This window comes from Buteo buteo, chromosome 11, assembly GCF_964188355.1.
Source record: "Buteo buteo chromosome 11, bButBut1.hap1.1, whole genome shotgun sequence".
Lineage (NCBI taxonomy): Eukaryota > Metazoa > Chordata > Aves > Accipitriformes > Accipitridae > Buteo > Buteo buteo.
The window spans coordinates 27,294,792-27,314,757 of NC_134181.1; the positions used below are offsets into that span (position 1 = coordinate 27,294,792).

The window sequence follows — 19,966 nt, forward strand, 5'->3', positions numbered from 1 at the left end:
AGGGCGCCGTTAGCCCAGCGGTGGGCGGGATCCGCGCCATCCCTTCCCTCGCCTCCTGTCCCTGCCCGGGACCCGTAGCAGCCTCGCGTCACCCGCGGCCTCTCGCGCGGCGGATTCTGTCAGCGGGGCGGGCCCGCCGCCAGCGGTGAGTGCCGAGGCGCGCAGCGCCGGCCCGGGGGAAGGGGGGGGGATCGCACGGCGGCGACCGGAGCCCGCGCAGGTCGGCCGCTTGCTTGGCGGCGGCGGCGGCTGGAGCCCGCGCGGGTCGGCCGCTTCCTTGGCGGCGGCGGCGGCTGCTGCTGCCCACAGGGCCCGGCTCTGAGGAGCGGCAGCCGCCGAGGCAGCGGCCGTGCGGAGGTCAGGCCCGCGCGGTGCGGCAGCGTGTGGGGACCCGGGGCGGTAATGGGGCTCGATTCAGCAGGGAGGCTGCGGGAGGAAGGGGGCAGAGCAGCGGCGGGGGACAAGGGAAGCGGCCTGCAGCCTGCCGGGAGCCGGTGCAGACGGGAGGCGGGAGAGGAAGGGCGGCTGGTTGTTGCCTTTAGTTCCCCCTCGCAGGTTTTACGAACAGAAGTTCAGCTTTCCCGGTTTCTGGTAGTGCCTCCCGTTTCTAGGTCGGGTTGAATAATGTACTTTATGCCTCTTTGTTATCTCAGTCCTGTGTATGTCCAGAAAAAGAGAGAAGAATAGGTGGAGAGCACATGGGAGGGAAAACTGGGGAGAAGGCAAAGGGTAACAGGTCTCTGAAACAGCAGTGGGCCAGCAGACATCGGTCGTCCAAAGACGATAACGCTCTGGTCAGCTCAAAGTTGTTTCCGTCTTCTACTCCTGTGTTTCTGGTGCTTGGCTTCAGCTTTCTGAAGCCAGCAGTAAATTTATAGAGTGCAAACAACCATAAATTTGTTTTTAATTGAGTCTGCAGAGGTGACAGGTTAGGATTACTTAATGATGTCTGCAAATAGAACTTTCAGGGTTCTTTGCATAATTTTTACTACCAAATGATATTCCTTCCGATCTATAAATCCTTTCCTAAAGACCACAAGCAAGTATTTTTTCTATATGGAACTGTATGCTGAGTTGGACAGTTCTTCAACTTGACCCAGGTACAAATCTGTGAAGTGGCTGCAGTTTTAATCTACTCTTCTGCTAAAGCTCCTCTCCCACAGATAGACAAACCCCAGAGAAGAGCCCTTACACCTTGTGTTGAACTAGTCATTCCAGAATTCTGTCAGAATGTTAGGGGTGCCCAAAACAAACAGAAAATTGCAGATTTTTCTGACTCCTTAATTTTACTAGTTGTGTTTGAGAAAACAGCTTTCCCATCTCTATTTTCCTTACTGTTAAAACTGTGATTTGAAACAAATGGGATACATTTCATGCGGAATGGAATTCCTCCTTCCTCTTCTGCTGTACATGCTAGCATGGCAAAGTAAAATGACTAAAAAAGCCTCCACAGGCTGATATCTTCACTTATTCTTGAAATAGCAAAACTGGGGCTTGTTTTTCAAATATGTATTGTGCATTGATTGTTAGATGAAAGAATGTAAAGCACCTTTACAAAATCAGTGTGCGTCACTGTGGAGTTATTTTCTCATTCTATGCAGTAACAGTTGTAAATGCCATTCTATGCAGTTAAACCATCTTTGTCTTGCTTAGTATTAACATTGCAGTTAATCACCAATTCCCCTAAGACAGCTATTCCTCCTAAAGAATTACAAGGTAATTATCTCGCTTTGAATGCATTGTGTAACTTACTGCAACCAAGAATTCTTAAAGCATCTTTGTTAGGTACTGTCATTATTTTCTCCTAAGGAAGTGGTATGAAGAAGGCCTTGAATGCTGGCAGAGATGACAGATTTAACTAATTTACTTACCTTTTTGCCTTTATTTTTGCATCACAAATGCTCAAATATTTTGTTTTGGGTTTTTTCTTCTGTTGTAATCAAAGATGGCTGAGCAGTAAATACTAACACATGATTAGGATGAAGCTGGAAACACAGAAGCATCTTCAGTCTCTGCGTTATTCCAGTTTCTTCAAAAAAACCACTGTGTAGCCCTTGCTCTTATATCTCTTAAAAGCTGCTGTCAAAATAGATGTTCTTCCCCAAAAAAAGAATCTCTCCTCCTCACTAGATGAATGAAATATCTTTACTTATAAAGTAAGGGTTTTTTGTAAATGTCTCTAAAAAAAGGCAACATAATTAATGGAATATTTTTTTATTAGGCAAATTATGCTGATTACCAGCAGTCAACTGTATTGCTGCAAAGCATTCTGACAGTTTGTCTGAATTATTTGTGTGCCTAGACTTTAAGCTCTTTGGGCAGGAATGATTCTCTCCCAGCGTAAGATACATTAAACACAGTAAACCCCCTAAAAAATCCACTTCTGTCTCTACAGAAAAAATGCTGAGAAGTCTGAAAGGACTTGTCTACCATCCTCTAAAGGTAAGTCCTGTAATAACGTGTTGCTGCTTCCAATATTTCAGCTGTCCTGTGAACTGGAATGACAATTTACAACTGTATAAAAGTGAGATTCTTCTTACATTCATCATCTAAAAACTTGGTGCCTCCTATAAGCTGGTTGTGTAAACTCCCATTATGGGCAAAGGAAAGAAGGACAACTTGTGTCTATTATTCCTTCTACATTTCTCTCTGTCAGCTGGGGAGAGAGAGAGAACATGCAAGCAAGCCTGGATAGTTGGCTTAAGTGAGACATTTGTTAGAAGACTAAAGTTCAGCATTCTGCAGTGTCCAGAATGGTGAAATTCTACATCTTCAATACAAGTGTTTCTTGGAAAATAGAGAATCTACTTGCTCTGCACTGCTGGAAAATACAAAGGAAGCAGCCCTTTATACAGAACAGAACCACCAGCCTTTCACAAAGCCTGTGTTGCTGGTGGGAAGATAATTTTGCCAAAGATGGCTCAGGGCTTCAGGTGGGTGTAGTAATATTAGCTCTGCCACAACAACACAGCAACGTTACGTTATCAGTAAAGCTTCCTTATATTATAAACAGCATAATGGTTCATGTTGCATATCTGGAATGATTTCCTAATGGTAAAGAATTTCAGTCATTTTGTTTGCTGTTGTCTTTTAAATACTTTTTTCACTAGTACATAGTGATATGCAGCCATTAAAGAGGATGACTGTATAACTACTTGTTTCCAGAGATGAGATTCTGGTTGTACGGTACTGTACTTATGATGGCAGCCTTTATGAAATAAACAGTCTTTTCTAGAGACTAAGATATGTGGAAACATGTAGGAACAGCTCCACCTTATGGCACATGACTTTGTGATTAATCTCCATGTACCACGTGATAGTTTGCTGCCATTTCAGGGATCTGAGTTAGACTACTCTGTCCTTTGGCAGATGGAAACTTACTATAAAATCCACTCTACACTACTAGGATAAACTGTGTTAAAAGATGATGTGAAAACGTGAGAACCTTATGTACATGTTAGGATTTACTATGCAGAACTCTACAGTGAGCCAGAAAGGTATACGTTTCTGGCATTCCGCATGAAGCCAAGGGAATCAGTGATAAGCCACTGTCTTTGTTCAGGAGGAGGGATCAAGTGGCATATTGCTGCTATAAAGTCAGAATATATAATGCATTAGCAGTGGTATTCTAGGTCACTCAAAGGTATTCTTGTAGCCTGTTAAAAATGCAGACGCACTTCTGCATGAATTTTGTGAACAGAAATGCAGTAATTCATAAAATGCAAGTCTCTATCTCTCAAATTCAGGATCACAGAATGGTTTGAGTTGGAAGGACCTTAAAGATCATCTAGTTCCACCCACTGTGCTGTGAGCAGGGACACCTTCCACTAGACCAGGTAGCTCAAAGCCCCATCCAGCCTGGCCTTGAACACTTCCAGGGATGGGGCATCCACAGCCTCTCTGGGCAACCTGTTCCAGTGCCTCATCACCCTCACAGTAAAGAATTTTTTCATAGTATCTAATCTAAATCTACCCTCTTTCAGTTTAAAAACGTTACCTCTCCTCCTATCACTACACTCCCTGTTAAAGAGTCTGTTGTGGTTTAACCCCAGCTAGCAACTAAGCACCATGCAGCCACTCACTCACTTATCCCCCCGCCCCCCGCCAGTGGGATGGGGGAGAGAATCAGAAGAAAAAAGGTAAAACTTGTGGGTTGAGATAAGAACAGTTTAATAGAACAGAAAGGAAGAAACTAATAATGATAATAATAAAATGACAATACTAATAAAAGGATTGGAATATAAAAAACAAGTGATGCACAATGCAATTGCTCACCACTTGCTGACCAATGCCCAGTTAGTCCCTGAGCAGCAATCCCCCCCAGGACACACACCCCCCCCCCCAGTTTATATACTGGGCATGATGTCACATGGTACAGAATACCCCTTTGGCCAGTTTGGGTCAGCTGTCCTGGCTGTGACCCCTCCTGACTTCTTTTGCCCCTCCAGCCTTCTTGCTGGCTGGGCAGGAGAAGCTGAAAAATCCTTGACTTTTAGTCTAAACATTACGTAGCAACAACTGAAAACATCAGTGTGTTATCAACATTCTGGTACTGAATCCAAAATATAGCACTATACCAGCTACTAGGAGGACAATTAACTCTATCCCAGCTGAAACCAGGACATAGTTCCTCCCCACCTGTCCTGTAGGCCCTGTTTAACTACTGGAAGGCTGCTATAAGGTCTCCCTGGAGCCTTCTGTTCTCCAGGCTAAACAACCTCAACTCTCTCTACCTGTCCTCATAGGGGAGGTGCTCCAGCCCCTGACCATATTCGTGGCCCTCCTCAGGACCCTCTTGAGCAGGTCCATGTCTTTCCTGTGCTGAGGGCCCCAGAGCTGAAACAGTACTCCAGGTGGGGTCTCACAAGAGTGGTGTAGAGGGGCAGAACCACCTCCCTTGACCTGCTGGCCATGCTTCTTTTGATGCAGCCCAGAATGTGATTGGCTTTCTGGGCTGCGGGTGCACATTGCTGGCTCATATTCAGTTTTCACCCACTAATACTCCCAAGTCTTTCTCTGCAAGGCTGCTCTGAGTACTGTTGTATTCACTACTTCAGGAGCTTGTGTTGATTTTGTAGCACTTCAGAGAGTTGGGAAGGATTTCATGTCTCCAGGTACTTAGAAGCTGCTTCTACAGCCCAGTGCAAGCTACAGTCCACAAAGGAAAAGTTCCAAAGCACTACAAGGCTACACGGTGATTTTGAGGATGATGTACCATGCTAAGGCTCAAAGAAGTGATGTTCTAAAACAGTATCCTTCCAGGAGAAAAATGTAGTAATTTAAAGATGGAATATGTTCTGTTGATGAAAAAATAGAAATTCTATGTACTTGGCTGCAAGAACAGAGGACTGGGCTTCAAGACAAAGTCCTTCTCACACTTGCATCCTGTCTTACTGTGCTGTCTTCTACTCCCTTCACAGAACTTACTAGGAGCTGGCTTTTGTACCATAGAGAATCCAACTCCTGCTGATCTTCTGAGATTGTGCTTTTAAAAAAGTGTTATTATTAATATTGCTTTGACTAAGTATCATTCAGCTAGTCTTGAGCTGTATCTAGATGCACATAAAAACTGAACTCACTTAGAGCAAGAAGTTAATCCTTGCTTAATTTTCATTCACTGTTACACAGGTCAGGGACAAGGATTTGTGTGGTACTCCAGAGAAAGGATGTCCACAGAGCAGCAAGCTTGCCTTTTCTTTTCTGTGAGCAAAGCTTACAGTCCCAAGATATTCACTTGAGAAGGAGGGAATGTGGGATGTTCAAAGAAAATGAGAGGGACTATGATTCCAGGCTAGGAATGACTTAGGGCTGACATTTTCTAGGTGAATAGGTGACAATAGTTGCATGCTCTAGTTATTCATGTATCAAATTAGCATCTTAGTGCCTTTTTCTAGGCTGTAAATTAAGTCACTTCTGTGGGCTGAAAACTAAACATAGCCAAATAAAGACATCCTAATTGATTGGTTGGATTTGAGGAGAAAAAGAACATTGTGGGAACAAGAGAAGAATGTGATGACAAAAGTGAATGTTTAGTGGTCTTCCATATTTACACTGCAGTAGTTTGTTATATAGGTGTCTAGTGTTGAGTACAAACTGGTTTAATTCCTTCCCTAAAAGGAGAGTGTGTGCTGAAATGCTGATTCAGGAGTCTATTGTGTGTTGAACATGGGATGTGGGGTAATCCGACATTACACTTTATTCTGAGCTCTTGTGGCTTTCAAATGACCCCCTGAGGCAAACTCGGATGACAGTAGAATTGCATCATGTCATGGAGAACTGAAACAGCTGTTCCTGTCTCTAAACTTCAGTTTATGGCTACTCTCATCTATGCAGACAGACAAAATGGGAAACTACTTGCTCTGTTTACAGTTGGAGCCTGCAACTGTTCCAGTCAGTAAAATGAAGGGTGGCTTTCAGTTTTGCTTGCTTTGGTTACAGCCTCTGTTTGGAATATACACTTTTTTATTCATTGAGAAATGCTTATATTTTCTTTCACTATAACATAATAAAATGCCTGTCCTTCTACTACTCACTTTCTTGCCTATTTTGGCTAGGCTTTACAGGCATGCTTCAGCAGTCTGTCTATGGAAAAAAGAATTAATCAGCTTAGCTGGCTGTTTCAGTTTCTCAGCCATGTCTGTATTATAATGAAAGAGTCTGTATGCAGGCACACAGTTAGGAAAATCAGTGCAGGGAATGTAATTATAAATATCAAATAGTGGGCAGCACTGCACTAATCCCTCAATAATTGAGGTGATTATGGATTACTAGACAGCCTGAATTTTCAAGGTACTAGCTACTATTCATCAGTGTAGGCAGAAACATTGTGGGAACTTCCCAGCAATAAGACCTTAATGGCTGTACTTGTGCTCTTAAGCAGTCTTGAAGGGGATGACTCTTCCAGATACAGGGCTTGGCTCTCTAGATAACTTAAGGTGGTAGCTGACTTAAGTGAATGGGAATGGTTTAGAAGCAGGCATCTAAATGTGAAATGTGGTTCTAAAGCATGTGGTTTTTCATGATGAATTTACAGTCTTAAAGATGAATTTTTATTCTAATTGCAGAGAATTCTATTCTGTATTGCATGCTACCTTGACCTGATCATAATGTGCATGCAATGAGTGTACAAAACAAACTACTAACTGGATTTTTTACTGGCAATCTTTGACTGCTGAGAAGTTTGTTTCTGTTTACCTTTTTCTTTCCTTAGTTGGACCATGGATATGCCCTCCATACGGCAGCCAAAGATTGCTTAAGTTCCATTGTCAGCCAGGATGTCCAAACACTGGCAGAAAGACCCAGAACAGTTTTCTATACCAGCGAGAATGACCCGGTGAGTTACTGCCACAATTGTTATTGTCAGACAGCAAGTGCCTAAATTCCATCAGTCTGCCTGTGGACGTGCTGGAGCCCAGAGTGCTTACTGGGATTGTGTTGTTCTAGTAGACGTAAGGGAAGGGAGTACACAGGCCTAATAATAGGCATCTAGACCATGATCCCCAGCCCAAAGGGAAACAGGCTGTGGCTGTGCAGTGCCACCTGCCTGGGTTTAAACAAGACAGGGCTGGTCCTCTGCCTGAAAGCTCCTGGGAACAAGTATTGATTCCTTCTCTATAGTTGCACAGATGAGATGATAGACTGTGTATTGTAGAAGCTCAGATGTGGCTTAGTTTGTCATCAGACGCCATTAATTTCAACTCCAGGGTTATTCTTCCCTCACTAACCTCCCCAAATTGGCTATGAAGGGTGATAGAAAACACACCCCAGATGACCTCAGCACAGCACAGCTCTCCAGCATCATAATTCCAGCCTCACACTCTGTCTCAAGCACAAAATGAAGTGGAATAAATGAATGGAATAAGCCTTTGAGATGCTTTTCTGCTGCCTGTGTAATTGGAGTCTTTCAATACTGATTCCTCTGGGGTCTCTATGGAAACAGCAGCATGCAGATGATCTTGCTCACGTGATGCAAGTGTCTCTATAGATTGCACAGAAGAGTCCAGATGGCAAGGATTGTCCCCACTGTCCTGTGCCTACCATTTATGTTGCCAGGCAACTGGCTTTGGCATTCTGACTTCATGGGCCTGATGTTTGGCGACAACCACCATTGCTTATTAATTTGTCAGATCAGTGTTCTTCGGACTTGCTGTATTGCAGATCGCATATTGCAGCAGAGGGGCTCCGCTGTCTCGCTTCATCAGCAAACCTGATAGCTCTGATGGCACATGTACTTGTGCACCATAAAGTCCCATTAAAAATGGATTAAGACCAGATGAAAACTAAATTTTTAATAAGAATTAGCTTTTATATACCTTTCCATTAGCAAAACTCAGAGTGACTGAACATGAGGATAAAGATACTGACCCACTTTACAGATGTAGGAACTGAAGAGTGAAGGAATTTGGCCAAGATTATGCAGCAAGTCAGTGATGAAACTGAGAATGAAAATGGTCTCTGGAGTACTGCTCTTCTGTTCGAGTCCATAGATAACACTGCCATGCAAAAACACAGGTGCTGTTAGTCTGTGTCCAACACGTGCAGGAAAACTCGAGCAAATCCAGCCCAGAGTTTGAAATACAGCTCTGCTTGCAAAAAAGACTGAAGTCTCTCAAAATTTTCTTCCTGTTGCTAAGATTTACTGACCAGTAAACACCAGACGGGCAACTTAAGCAGCTTAGATAGCAGTTTGCTGAAGTTACCAAATGGTTTCTTCCTATAAATAGTTCGGCAAACCTGTGGGTACCTTGAATCCTGCAGCTGTACCAAGGTAAAACATACAGTCCAGGACACATTGACCTGTCCTATGAGTACCTTTCCTCAGTAAGGTATGGAATAGGGGTGTAGTTACCATAGGCTTTTCGGAGTGGACGGCAGGGCAGAAGACAACAGGCATGTTGCATGCTGAAAGACTGAAAATCTGGTCTGAAGAAAGGGAGGGAGAGTAACATACCAAGAGTCCTGGGGCTAGAAAATTCATGGGTCTGCAACAGAGCTGCAGCAGTTGCGCCTGAAGAGTCCATCAATGAACTGGGAAAAGCAAAATATTCATGGTAAAAGCAGGCAGTATTCAAACCTGTAGGTACAGCTGCTGACCTGGTTCCACGTGAGGAATACAGCATGCAGCCAGGTCAGGGTAGCAGTACTCATCACAACTTTTTTTTCCCCATCCGTTCATTCTGGTCAAACCATTTGTCAGCTGGACTGCACAGGTGAGCGACCAAGCCCAGACCAGTATTGTCTCACCTGTTCTGGGCCTCAGTAAATTAAGCCCTGGGTCTACACCAAAGCTAATATGGAATACAGATCTGGATCAGCCCCCAGATCTGCTAAAGCTGGCAGAAAGAATGACTGCTGCTTTTTCTTTCTGAACACGTAAATAAAACTACTTTTCCTGGATCATTATTATGCAAAATAAAGAAAACAAGGAAGTTGTTATGTTCTGATTCCACATCAACCAAAATGGAAGTAAAAGATTGGCATGCACAAGAATAAAGAGGAGGATTTTTTTACTTTAAGTCCGTGGAAAAGTGCAGAAAGTCTAGAGCAGGACTCAGCAGCTTGGCACAAAGCTGCTAAAAATGCCAGACACAGCTTGGCACAAAAGTTGCTAAAAGTCACAGAGGAAGTACTGCAGAATAGTGTCTCCATATACTGTCCTAATTATACAAGACACAAAACCTGATGACTAGACCCAGAGTAAATAAGTAAGTGTTTTGCAAGTATTGCCTTGTAGGAAAATAGAATAATGAAGGGAAAAAACAAGGATGTGTAACAAGGCATGAAATGGGTATTAGATTTTCGTATATCAGTAACAACTGCTTCTTAGACTGCGCAGTCAGAGTTCTTAAAGTAATTACTATAAATAAATGCAGAACGATGCAAGTCTGCTGGAGGAATAATACTGACCGCTTATGTCACAACAAGGGACTTGGAAATTATTGCCCCAGAAAACAGATTGTGAGTTCTTAAGCAACCAGTACTAGTTAACAAGGTAAGTGGCATAGTAGGAATTACTACTGAGAGACAGCAAAGAACAAACCAGAAAACATAATTTTGTTGCAGACGTAAAGAAAATAAATTTGAATCCAGCAGATAATTCAAAAGGGGATCATATTGCTATTAAGATAGTGTGGTGACCAGAAGTACAAGTGGACTAATAAAAGATTAGATGAACTCATGAAGCATAGGGCCACCAGTGCCCACAAAACAGAATGGTTCATATACAAGCTCAAGGAATCCCTTTATTGTTTATTGCCAGGTGGGATATCCTTTCTTTAGATTCTTCCTAAGCATCTGCCAGTAGTGTCCTGATACTACAATTCCTGCTTTACTTTAATATGATAGTTCTTCTGACTCTTGCTTTGTAGATTGAGCATGTAGATACTCGCTTTGATTGAGCATTCCCTCCCTGTTCCATTCTCACAGGCCTTCTGTATCCAGAAAAGAGGTATTGGACTTTACTGAGTGTTACAGTTTGCATTTTACCTTCCCAGGCCAAGCACACAGAACACCATGAGGGTCGCCATTATAGCATTCCACTTGAGGAGGTGAAAGCTGTGTTTCCACATGGACTGCCCTATCGGTTCCAGCAGCAGGTACTTTGTCTTAGAGCAGAGTTGTAGGGAGTGGACTGGTATGTGGGAAGAACCAGATCCATCGGGTAACTACAATGCTTTCCTGTTGGAATAAGAGAGAGTGATGTGCTGCAAGAATGCAGTTACTCCTGGTCCTTACTGTTATTTTCTACATCTAAAAGATATGAGTCAACCTAACCAGAATAGTGGCAGAAGGGTGTGAGGATTCCACTTTAAGCAACATTCTATCCAGTATTTTTCATCTCTAACAACTTCTGAGTACATAATGAATTACAGAATATTTTCCACAGTTACATTTCTGTATGAAACAGGCTGTCTCATGAAATAAGTTTATATTGGCAACAAAAAAATCTTGCCTCTTGATTTCTGTTGTAAGACAGATCATGCTGTGACTGGATCAGGCTTCGCAAGCAGTTAACACAGACTGCCTACTTGAGTTTAGGAAGAGGTATCTTATCTGTGAGTTAGTAATTCTAGGTGATTGACTTTTGATTCACTGACAGGCCAGTCGGCCTCACCTTGGTCTCTAGGAACTTGATTGGAACAGCTAATCCTGGAAACCATTTCCAGGCACACAAAGGATAAGAAAGTCATCAGGGGTAGTCAGCATGGTTTCACCGAGGGGAAATCACACTTGACCAACCTGATAAACTTCTGTGATGATATGACTGGCCTGGTAGAGAAGGGGAAAGCAGTGGACATTCAGACCCGGCACAGTACCAATCAGAGATGGAATCATGCCAGGAACAGCTGTAGTGTGCCAGCACCTGGCTTCTTGTTCATATTCTGTTCCTTTTCTCAGATTAAGACCTTCAATGAAGCCTGCCTGATGGTGCGAAAACCAGCTCTAGAACTTTTCACTTACCTGAAAAGCTCCAACTTTGCACACCCAGCTGTCAGATATGTGATCTGTATCTTTTCTCACTTACTTGATGGTAGAATGCAAGTTAAATACAAGCAGGTGAGTTTATGCAGATGAGGGCGATGTTTTGATCCTGTGCTGACCACTGCTGTTTAGTCTTCAGGAATTGGTTCTGCTCTCTGTCTTTTGTCAGCAAAGCTAGTCTGAGAAGTTCACAAAGCTTGTATACTTTTATTCTAAGCCCGATTTGGCTTATGGCACAGATTCACAAACAGGGCTACCAGCACAACTAAGGGAGTGGGAATAATCAGCTTTGATGTAGGGGGGCAGGGGGATATAGAGAGAAGGAACTCTTTAGGCTAGGTTTGCTGCTGAACAAAAGCCATCCTTGCTTTTATGACCTTTGAACTTCCTTTATGCCTTTGTGAAAGAATTACAGTCAAGTATAAATTGAAGTGGTTTTTCAGAGACTTTCCTTGACAATCCATGTTGGAGATGGTGAGAAAGGAACAGGGAAAACCATGACTCTGTGTCACGTGGTTCACTACTGCACAAGACAAGGCTGGTTGGTGCTGCACATCCCAGATGGTAAGAATACTGATGCTGTCTGTGTTATTACATCAAATATGCATGCTGATCCAGAAGATGCTGCTTCAAGAGAAAGGTGTAGGGTAGGCCACAGCAAATTATCTTTTTTTTTCCATAGTGGAGAAGGCATATAAAGCACAAAACCCCCAAATAAAGTAGAACATAATTACAGTTATTTTCACCTGCTCACACATGCTTATAGTCAGTCTTTTTTTTCTCCACTGTTAATGAGTATGACAGGAGACGTGCTGTGTGTGGGTCTGTTTGACCTCCTCTGTTCTCAAGGGAGAGTCTTCTCCATTAAGGATGGCAGACTTTTCTTAGCAGTGTAGCAGAATAAGGATAAGAGATACAAACACCCCCCCCCACACCCAACTCATACAATTATTTTGACCTGGAAAAAAAAAAAAAAGGCAACTGTTTTATTTTGCTTACAGCTCATCTCTGGGTGAAAAACTGCAGGGAGCTTATACAGTCTTCCTACAACAAAGAACGGCTTGATCAGCCTTTGCAAGCATCCTTCTGGCTCAAGAACTTCAAAACCTCAAATGAGCGCTTCCTAAAAGAGGTTTGTAGAGCCGGTCAAGTTGTCTTGGATAGTAGCTAAGAACTACCTACAGGATCATCTCTCAGGGACTGCAAGTGCACATGCTTTCTGTCATTGAGCACTTTGATGCAAATTCTAGATTTGCTCATTTTCAAGAAATGCTTCATGTACTAATGCATGCACTCATATTGCATACAAACCCACAAACCCTACCCTTCACTTGAATTCAATTTTCGTGGAAAAAGAAGTACTTTAAATCCTCCCGTGGGGATGGCTATTTGCAATGAATACTTCTCCCAGATTCTGCACTACTCTTTAACGCTGGCAAAGAACCAGGAATCTTGCCATCCAGACTTGCCAAGCTGCCTTTGCACTACTTATATCCCAATCTAATTGTAATTCTCTTACCGCAGATAAAAACACAAAAAAAATATGTGTGGGGCAAACGAGAAAGCACTGAGGAGGGCAGACCATTGGGTGAAGTGGTGGAACAGGTAAGGAATAACAACTGCTTCTGGCTTTGTCTCACGTTTTATTAGAAGATCCTGTCATTGCATATGTATGTGCAACAAATTGCTTCTAAAGATCTTACAAATACGAATTCTAGGAAATGAAAGGCATTTCCCTATCAACAAGGTGGCTACAAAAAACATTGTGGAAGATCTGATGGATCTGTAAAGGAAGTTGTACAGAGAACTTGGGTAGAAGCAAAAATTAGAATCTGAAAGTTCCTATGTCTTTGATGCTCAGTACCTTAGAGCAGATTGCTCCTTTGAAACGAATGAACAGACTGTTGACGGTTGTTTCATCTTCCTTCCCCCTTAGAAAGGGCAGACAATGCCCAAAGTTGCCAGCATTATGTATTAACAAGAAAACCAACCTGAGTGATGTGCCTTTTCCTACTTAAAGGGTTTAGCTCGTGTGAGAAATGCCAGCGATGCTGTAGGGGTTGTGCTGAAAGAGATAAAGCAGCAATGTCATCTTGGCTCATTCCGACTTCTTGTGGCAGTGGATGGTGTCAATGCGCTCTGGGGAAGGACTACATTAAAGAAGGAAGACAAAAGCCCTGTAAGAATTGATTTGTTCTGATGATATTTCTGCATTCCTACTGCAAGGGAGAGCGTTTTGTTAATTTTTAAGTTCTATAGTAATCCCTGAAAGACATACATTTGGCTTTGCTAGCTTGGAGGGACCTGAAAAATTCATACTGTGCTTTAGACAATTTTTACTGAAGAAAGTTCTCTCAGTAAGAAAAAAGTGCACGTATGTCTTGTTACAGCAGGAAAGGTTTGGGCATTTCTCTGTGTAACATTACTAAGGCTGAATGCTACAGTGCTAAGTAAAAGCAAAGAAAAAAATGCACCAAAAGGATGCAAATGATCCTTCCAGTCTAATTTAAAGTAGAGGAGGGGCATTTATGTCTCAGATTGAAACTGCTGGCAAAAAAAGTGATGCAGACAATCTTTACCAGGTTTCTCCAGAGGAGCTGACGCTCGTGTACAATCTAAGGAAGATGATGATGAATAATTGGGTGAGTTCCAGTCTGTACCTTTGGGTGTGTTATTCTCAGCAATTAAAACTACCTGCTGATAAGCGTAAAGCTACAAATCGAACATCACACTGTTGCTTCAGCAAAGGAGAGGATGAATATCATGTGACTGTTAAGGGTTAGTATCTCATCAGCATTTCTGACATCACCCAAAGAGAAATAAGAACAGGTCAGATATGTAACAATGCTTTTCTTGATTACCGTGCCAAACTCCAGTTTATGACCCTGAGCTAGAGGTATTTAATAACCCTTATGACACTTTGATTTCTGATTTTTTGAACTAACGAGAACTTTTAGTTTCTAGATGTTTTGCTATAGGAGGTCAACTCCTTTTGCTTCTTTTTCAATCCTCTGGATGCTAGTATCTCTAACAGGTAGTCTTCAGATGCAAAAGTATATAGAAAAGTCCTTTTTAAAGTATTTCAGTTGTTTCAATAGAAAAGTCATTTATAGGTAAGAATGACACGTTTAAATGCTAGCACTGGAAACACCAGCTACGTATTCCCTGTTCTGCATGTGTCCTTGGAGTAGCCAGGCTTAACATAGTTAGGAGCATTGTAAGAAGTCCATTATATAGAATTTTGGAATTGAAGTAACTGTAAGATTAAAAAAACACCACCTCACTTATTTAGAATCAGTCCATAACTATTTCACAACTACTGCGTTTGCAGCTAAAAGGGTTTCTAATCTACCTTTTAGAGTGGAGGTGCTATTGTGACGACCCTCAGCCAGACCGGCTCTCTCTTCAAACCCAGTTCTGCCTATTTGCCCCAGGAGTTGCTGGGAAAGGTGAGTCCTGGCCTCTTCTTGTTTTTCCCTTTCACACTGGGAAACAAACAGAAATCCTGGTTTGGGAACTGTGTTCACTTCAGGGTGGCAGCCTTTGCTCTTTGGATCACATACAGCTTTATTCTCCTTTGAAATAACTCTGCTTGAGCTCATCCCAGACGGGTCCTGCAGCAAGGAGAGGCCCAGGCCCGTGCCTGGGTGCTGCATCCTGCGGCGGGACCTCACCCCCGGCTTTCCTTCCCAGGAGGGCTTCGATGCCCTGGACCCCTTCGTCCCCGTCCCGGTCCCCAACTACAGCCCGAGGGAGTTCGAGAGCTGCTACGGCTACTACCTCGACCGCAAGTGGCTGCAGCACGAGAATGGTTAGCGCCCTGCCCGGGGACCGGCCTGCCTGCGCCGGGGCGGTGGGCGGGGAGCCGGGGGGGGGGGTGTCCCGGCGGAGGAGGCGGCCGCGGCCCCAACACACCTTCTGTCTTGCAGCGCGCACGGAGGACGGCAAGGAGGAGCTGCGGTTCCTGAGCGGCTCCAACCCGCGGCAGCTGGAGCGGCTGGCGGGACCCCTCTAGCGCAATAAAGGCCGGACCGGCGGCGGCGCCTCCTTCCCACTGTCGGTGTCCGCCTCCTTGGGGGGGGGTGGCCCCGCCACTGAGGCGTTTCCGCCTTCTCCGCCGGGGGGGGGGAGGGGGTGGTGGTGCGCATGCGCCCCGGGTGGCGCGGCGGAGCGGGCTGCGAGCGAGAGGGATGCCGGGGGAGGCGGTGACGCTGCAGCTGGGGCACTACGCGGGCTGCGTGGGCGCCCACTGGTGGGGGCTGCAGGTGTGTGTGGGGGGGGGCCGGGACCGGGGCGGTGGGGGGTGAGGGCCGGGTACGGGAGCGGGCCGGGGGCGCGGGTCTGACCGCTTCCCCCTCCCCCGCAGGCCGCCGCGCTGCGCAGCCCCGCCGAGGCCGCCGAGCTCCGCGCCGCCGCTCTGCTCCGGGCCGGGCGGGAGGCGGGCGGGCGGGAGTCGCACACGCCGCGCTTGGTGGCGCTGGAACTGAAAGGTACCGGTGGGGCGGGCGGGGGGCTGGCGCGGGGCGGCCTCGCCGTGACCGGCCTCTCTTGCAGGCGGCGTGGGCGCGCTGAGGCCCGGCGGCGCGGGCACGGAGGCGCCGGTGGCCTGGTGAGTGCGGGGCGGGCGCGGCGGCGGCTGCGGCGGCCGCCGGCAGCTGCCGCCGGTTTGTGTTGCAGGGACGGGGAGGTGGCGGCCTACCTGGAACGCGCCTCGGCCGGGGGCTCCGCGCCGCGGGACGCCGGGAGCCGGACGGTGAGGGTGGGCGGAGCGGGGCGGCCGGGACGCAGCGGCTGCCGGGATACGAAGCGCGGCTCGGAGCCCGCCGGGTGCTTCCCGGACTCCTCTCGCGTTTACTTCACTCGCGGCGTGGGCTTTAACTTCTTGACTGGTACCATGTGGAAGGATGAGGCAAAGCATGGTGTAACTGCCGTACCGGGGCTTTTTCCTTAGGAAGATGCTTCCTCTGACAGAAAAGGCAGTTCCGGTGCTTCAGTTCAAGGTGTGTGCGCGTGTTTTCTGTGCATTACCGGTTTGTGTTTTGTCCAATTTGCGCTGTCCTGATGGCTTTGGTTTACTTATGGGGAACAAAGAGCTCTATCTAGAAAGGCAGAACAAGCCCTGTGACAGCTGGACAATTTATCAGTGAATGAGCATGCGGGGAGAAGGAAAACTATGGGATAAGATTTCTTTGCTTGCAGAAAGATGGGTCATGGAGCAGCAACTAAGTTAAGAAACCGGACAAGATAAAAAGCTGGTTTTGTTTATTCAAGGGGATGTTAAGAGTTGAAAAGACCTTCGCTCTTCACATCTCTCATTCCAGATGCATCTCCTGCCCCTTCGCGACTCGCTGTTTCCCGGGAAGTTTACTCGGGTGGCAGCATGCGGGTCTGGTCTGATTACCTCAATGTGCACTTGCATCCCAAGAGCATCTACGTCATCCGTCAGTACATGCATGATGGGTATGTCCTAAAGGTTTCATTCAGAATCTGTTGTCCAGAACAGGATCTTAGTTTTGGCTTCAAGGAAAAATTAAGAGGGGATAGAATAAGCCCCCCCCACCTTTTTCTTAGGGAGTGTGGTTGCCTAGAAGCCTTTGGACAAGGTGAAAGTCTCCTGCAGGATCCTGGCTGCATAGAGGAGTTGGAAGATCGGTTGCACTTTTATGTTGAAGAGTGTGATTATCTGCAGGTTTGACAGCTTAGTCCAAACTCCCTTTTCTTTCAAGAAACTTTCTGTTCAAGATTAAGTAGAATCTCAGCTGCCACCACCATTGTCTTACACAGGGGTTTCAAGTCCTCTGTGACCTACACAATGGATTCTCTGGAGTTGGTGCCAAGGTGACAGAACTGCTCTATGATGAGTATTCAGGAAAAGGAATCCTGACCTGGGGCTTGACTCCAGTCATGAGTAACATGGGAGTAAGTAAACAATGGGGAAACAAAACAACAGGTGACGCTTCCATGCCCAAGCTGGATTAGATTGTTTGCTTGCATCTTTAAGATTCTAATGGTTGGATTTTTCCCCCCCAGGGTTCTCAGAAGAATTTTTACAGACTGATGAACACAGCCCTAGGAATTGTCCATCTCTCCAGTCACAGCTCGCTCTTTTGCCCCCTGTCACTCAGTGGGAGTCTAGGAATCAAGCCACAACCTCCCGTTACATTTCCGTATATAAACTATGATGTATGTACCGTAGAGTGGTTTACCTAGAAACAACACCTACCATGGCTGGCTTTCAGCTCTTTCAGATATACCACTCTCCAAAAGTGTTTTCTGCAGCTATGTTGTTTTAGCAATGTTTTTTCATGATGGTGTTCTACTAAGCAGAAAAGATTTTTTTTCCTGCTTTTTCACTGTTAGCAGAGACTTAACTGCCAACTTTTCACTCCCATAGTTTTTTTTCATCCTTTAAAAAACATTAACACATTTTCTTTTTTGCAGTCTTTCCATTGGTTTACTGCCTTCAGTTTCAGCACTGAAAAAAATAGTTTACTGCATTATTCTTCATGTGCTGAGTATGTAACACCAGCCTTGTCTGTGCACTAAGAAGCTGCTGTCAAGAAAAACAGCAACAGATCATTTGTTAGCAAGCAGTTGACTTGCTTATCCAAAACCTGAAATAACTGTTAAAACACAACGTATATAAAAGCACAATTTACAATATGCTCAAGTTAAGCATACAAAAAAATGAGTTAAGGAACAGATGAATTTAACTTGTCCTGTAAGTCTTCCACGTGTCTCCCTCCATAGGCATCACTTAACTACCACAGCAGCGCAATTTTGGCAGCAGTGCTTGACACCCTTACGGCTCCTTACCGGCTCTGTTCCTCTCAGGGCTCTATGATGCACCTTGCTGAAACACTTAACTTCTCTGGGAGAAAGGTAAGGGCATAGAGAACAGCAACCTCTAATCCTTTCAGTTCTACCTGAACTACTGTTGTGGGCAAGAGCTGGTGTTCTACTTCACATCTGTACATACACACGTAACAGGACAGGGGGGAGTGTGTTCTAGACTGCGATTTGTCTCCCCCTCTCTGACTCGTAGGTTGTGGCTGCGTGGGCTTCTGTTCCCTTTCCTGCTCTACATGGCTACTCGCTCCCTGATACTTTATGTGCCTACCAGCAAGACATGCCCTGGAAGCTTCTGTCTTCATGTAGGGAGCAGAAGGTCAGCTGCTGTTTTGCTCAGTCTGTTGTGCTACGAGGAATTTGCAAAGAAAGTCACATCAGGTAATCACCATTTCAACTGCACTTTTCCCTTCAGAACTCACACTATCAATCAGCTGTGGTGGTTTCTTAAAAAAGTCATTCACAATCCTATTAGGAGAGTGAGCCAAATGAAGAAAAAAATGTCTAGTAGTAATCTAGCCAGTTATATGCTACTAACGTTATAGCAAAACAGCTAAAAAGCAGCTGAGTCACCAACATTTTCAGTCAAATCCCCTCGAAAACGATGAACTGGTTTTCTTTGCAGCAGCTGTCCAGAAAAGCAGGCCACTTCTCCACTCCATGCTTGTGAGAGCACTGAGCAGATTCTGCAGCATTATTTACACACTGTGTTTCCTGGGGCATTCAGGTTGGTAACAGGTTTGTTGGTTTTTTTTAGAACAGGGAACAGCAATTGGAAACTGAAGGTAGAGCAAGTTTTGGATAACTTTATTCACCTTCTTCCTTACAGCACATCCCACGTGCTTGAGCAGCCATGTAACACCCTACCTCCGTACCCCCAGTTTTTTTCTCCTCTTCTGACCAGACAAGGCTTCCTCCTGGACAAACCTCCCAGTTATTCCTCAGCAGGTAACAAGTGCCCCTTAAACTTACTTTGCAACAGAAAGAGATCATGTGGGGGCAAGTAGGGTCTAACAGAGGTAAAGGAGAATTATTAAAAAACCAACAAACACACACAACACACTTTTGAGTGTTTGTAGGGCAAAAATTATTAGTGTTAAGCAGCTCTTCTGCTATGTTGAGTTTAAGTAAAGCAACTGCTTGTAAAGTAAAATAGGGTAGGGAAACAAATTTTGATTGGTCTGTTTGAACAAAGATATTTTTCCCTGCAGCCGTTGAAAGCATCCCTGTACTAGCAGCCCTGCAGTCTTCACCAGTTCTGCACACGCTCCTCTACAGCTTATACAAGGATCTACAGAAATTGAACACGCGGCGATGGCCCAGCTTCTTCTCTGCTGGAGTTGAACAGGATGACTTCCAGGAGGCCTTACACGAGCTAAGAACTCTATCCCAGTGCTACGAAATAGGTTCTGAAGCAGATGAATCTGAAGATGAAGCAGATGCAGACTGACTCATCTTTATTACTAGAGATAGTGGAAGAATATCTTTAAAATCACTTTCAAAATAAAGGGAACAGCTTTAAAGATAGCCCAACTGCTACTTTCTTTTCAGTAAAATCCTGCTACAAAGGCTGGCTTAAGTTCTCCAGCTACTTGCAGTTGTGTTGTAAAGGAGGAAAGCTGCTTTTTTTGGGCCT

General features: G+C 44.9%; 2 protein-coding genes across 5 annotated transcripts; both read left to right on the top strand.

The window, feature by feature from the left end:
• The first annotated feature begins 10 nt into the window (after positions 1-10).
• On the top strand, positions 11-15,536 carry DAP3 (death associated protein 3). Of its 3 annotated transcripts, XM_075041066.1 has the most exons (14): positions 684-794; positions 1,689-1,716; positions 2,396-2,442; positions 7,211-7,333; positions 10,494-10,595; positions 11,398-11,506; positions 11,953-12,045; positions 12,483-12,613; positions 13,006-13,086; positions 13,502-13,660; positions 14,064-14,123; positions 14,841-14,930; positions 15,175-15,292; positions 15,411-15,536. In XM_075041066.1, exons 1-14 carry the CDS (start codon positions 699-701, stop codon positions 15,494-15,496), a joined length of 1,323 nt encoding a protein of 440 aa, XP_074897167.1. In that variant the 5' UTR covers positions 684-698; the 3' UTR covers positions 15,497-15,536. The 3 variants fall into 3 exon arrangements, with proteins under 3 accessions (XP_074897164.1, XP_074897167.1, XP_074897165.1); XM_075041063.1 differs by lacking the exons at positions 684-794; positions 1,689-1,716 and adding an exon at positions 11-145 and having other exon boundaries at positions 11,398-11,556; positions 11,925-12,045; XM_075041064.1 differs by lacking the exons at positions 684-794; positions 1,689-1,716 and adding an exon at positions 1,036-1,100.
• Positions 15,537-15,627: 91 nt separating this feature from the next.
• MSTO1 (misato mitochondrial distribution and morphology regulator 1) lies at positions 15,628-19,780 on the top strand. 2 transcript variants are annotated; one of them, XM_075041059.1, is made up of 14 exons: positions 15,628-15,746; positions 15,848-15,971; positions 16,036-16,090; positions 16,159-16,234; positions 16,433-16,481; positions 16,803-16,941; positions 17,053-17,170; positions 17,266-17,400; positions 17,512-17,664; positions 18,232-18,363; positions 18,527-18,711; positions 18,959-19,057; positions 19,160-19,278; positions 19,542-19,780. In XM_075041059.1, the coding sequence occupies exons 1-14, from the start codon at positions 15,672-15,674 to the stop codon at positions 19,778-19,780; spliced, it is 1,698 nt and encodes a 565-aa protein (XP_074897160.1). In that variant the 5' UTR covers positions 15,628-15,671. The 2 variants fall into 2 exon arrangements, with proteins under 2 accessions (XP_074897160.1, XP_074897159.1); XM_075041058.1 differs by having other exon boundaries at positions 15,629-15,746; positions 18,956-19,057.
• The last annotated feature ends 186 nt before the right edge of the window (positions 19,781-19,966 follow it).

Coding starts and splice junctions, on each gene's coding strand:
- DAP3 (XM_075041066.1), top strand. CDS start 699: ATGGGAGGGAAAACTGGGGAGAAGGCAAAGGGTAACAGGTCTCTGAAA. Junction 10,596..11,397: donor CCTATCGGTTCCAGCAGCAG/GTACTTTGTCTT, acceptor TCCTTTTCTCAG/ATTAAGACCTTCAATGAAGC. Junction 15,293..15,410: donor GTGGCTGCAGCACGAGAATG/GTTAGCGCCCTG, acceptor TCTGTCTTGCAG/CGCGCACGGAGGACGGCAAG.
- MSTO1 (XM_075041058.1), top strand. CDS start 15,672: ATGCCGGGGGAGGCGGTGACGCTGCAGCTGGGGCACTACGCGGGCTGC. Junction 16,482..16,802: donor TTCCGGTGCTTCAGTTCAAG/GTGTGTGCGCGT, acceptor CTCTCATTCCAG/ATGCATCTCCTGCCCCTTCG. Junction 19,279..19,541: donor TCCCAGTTATTCCTCAGCAG/GTAACAAGTGCC, acceptor TTTTCCCTGCAG/CCGTTGAAAGCATCCCTGTA.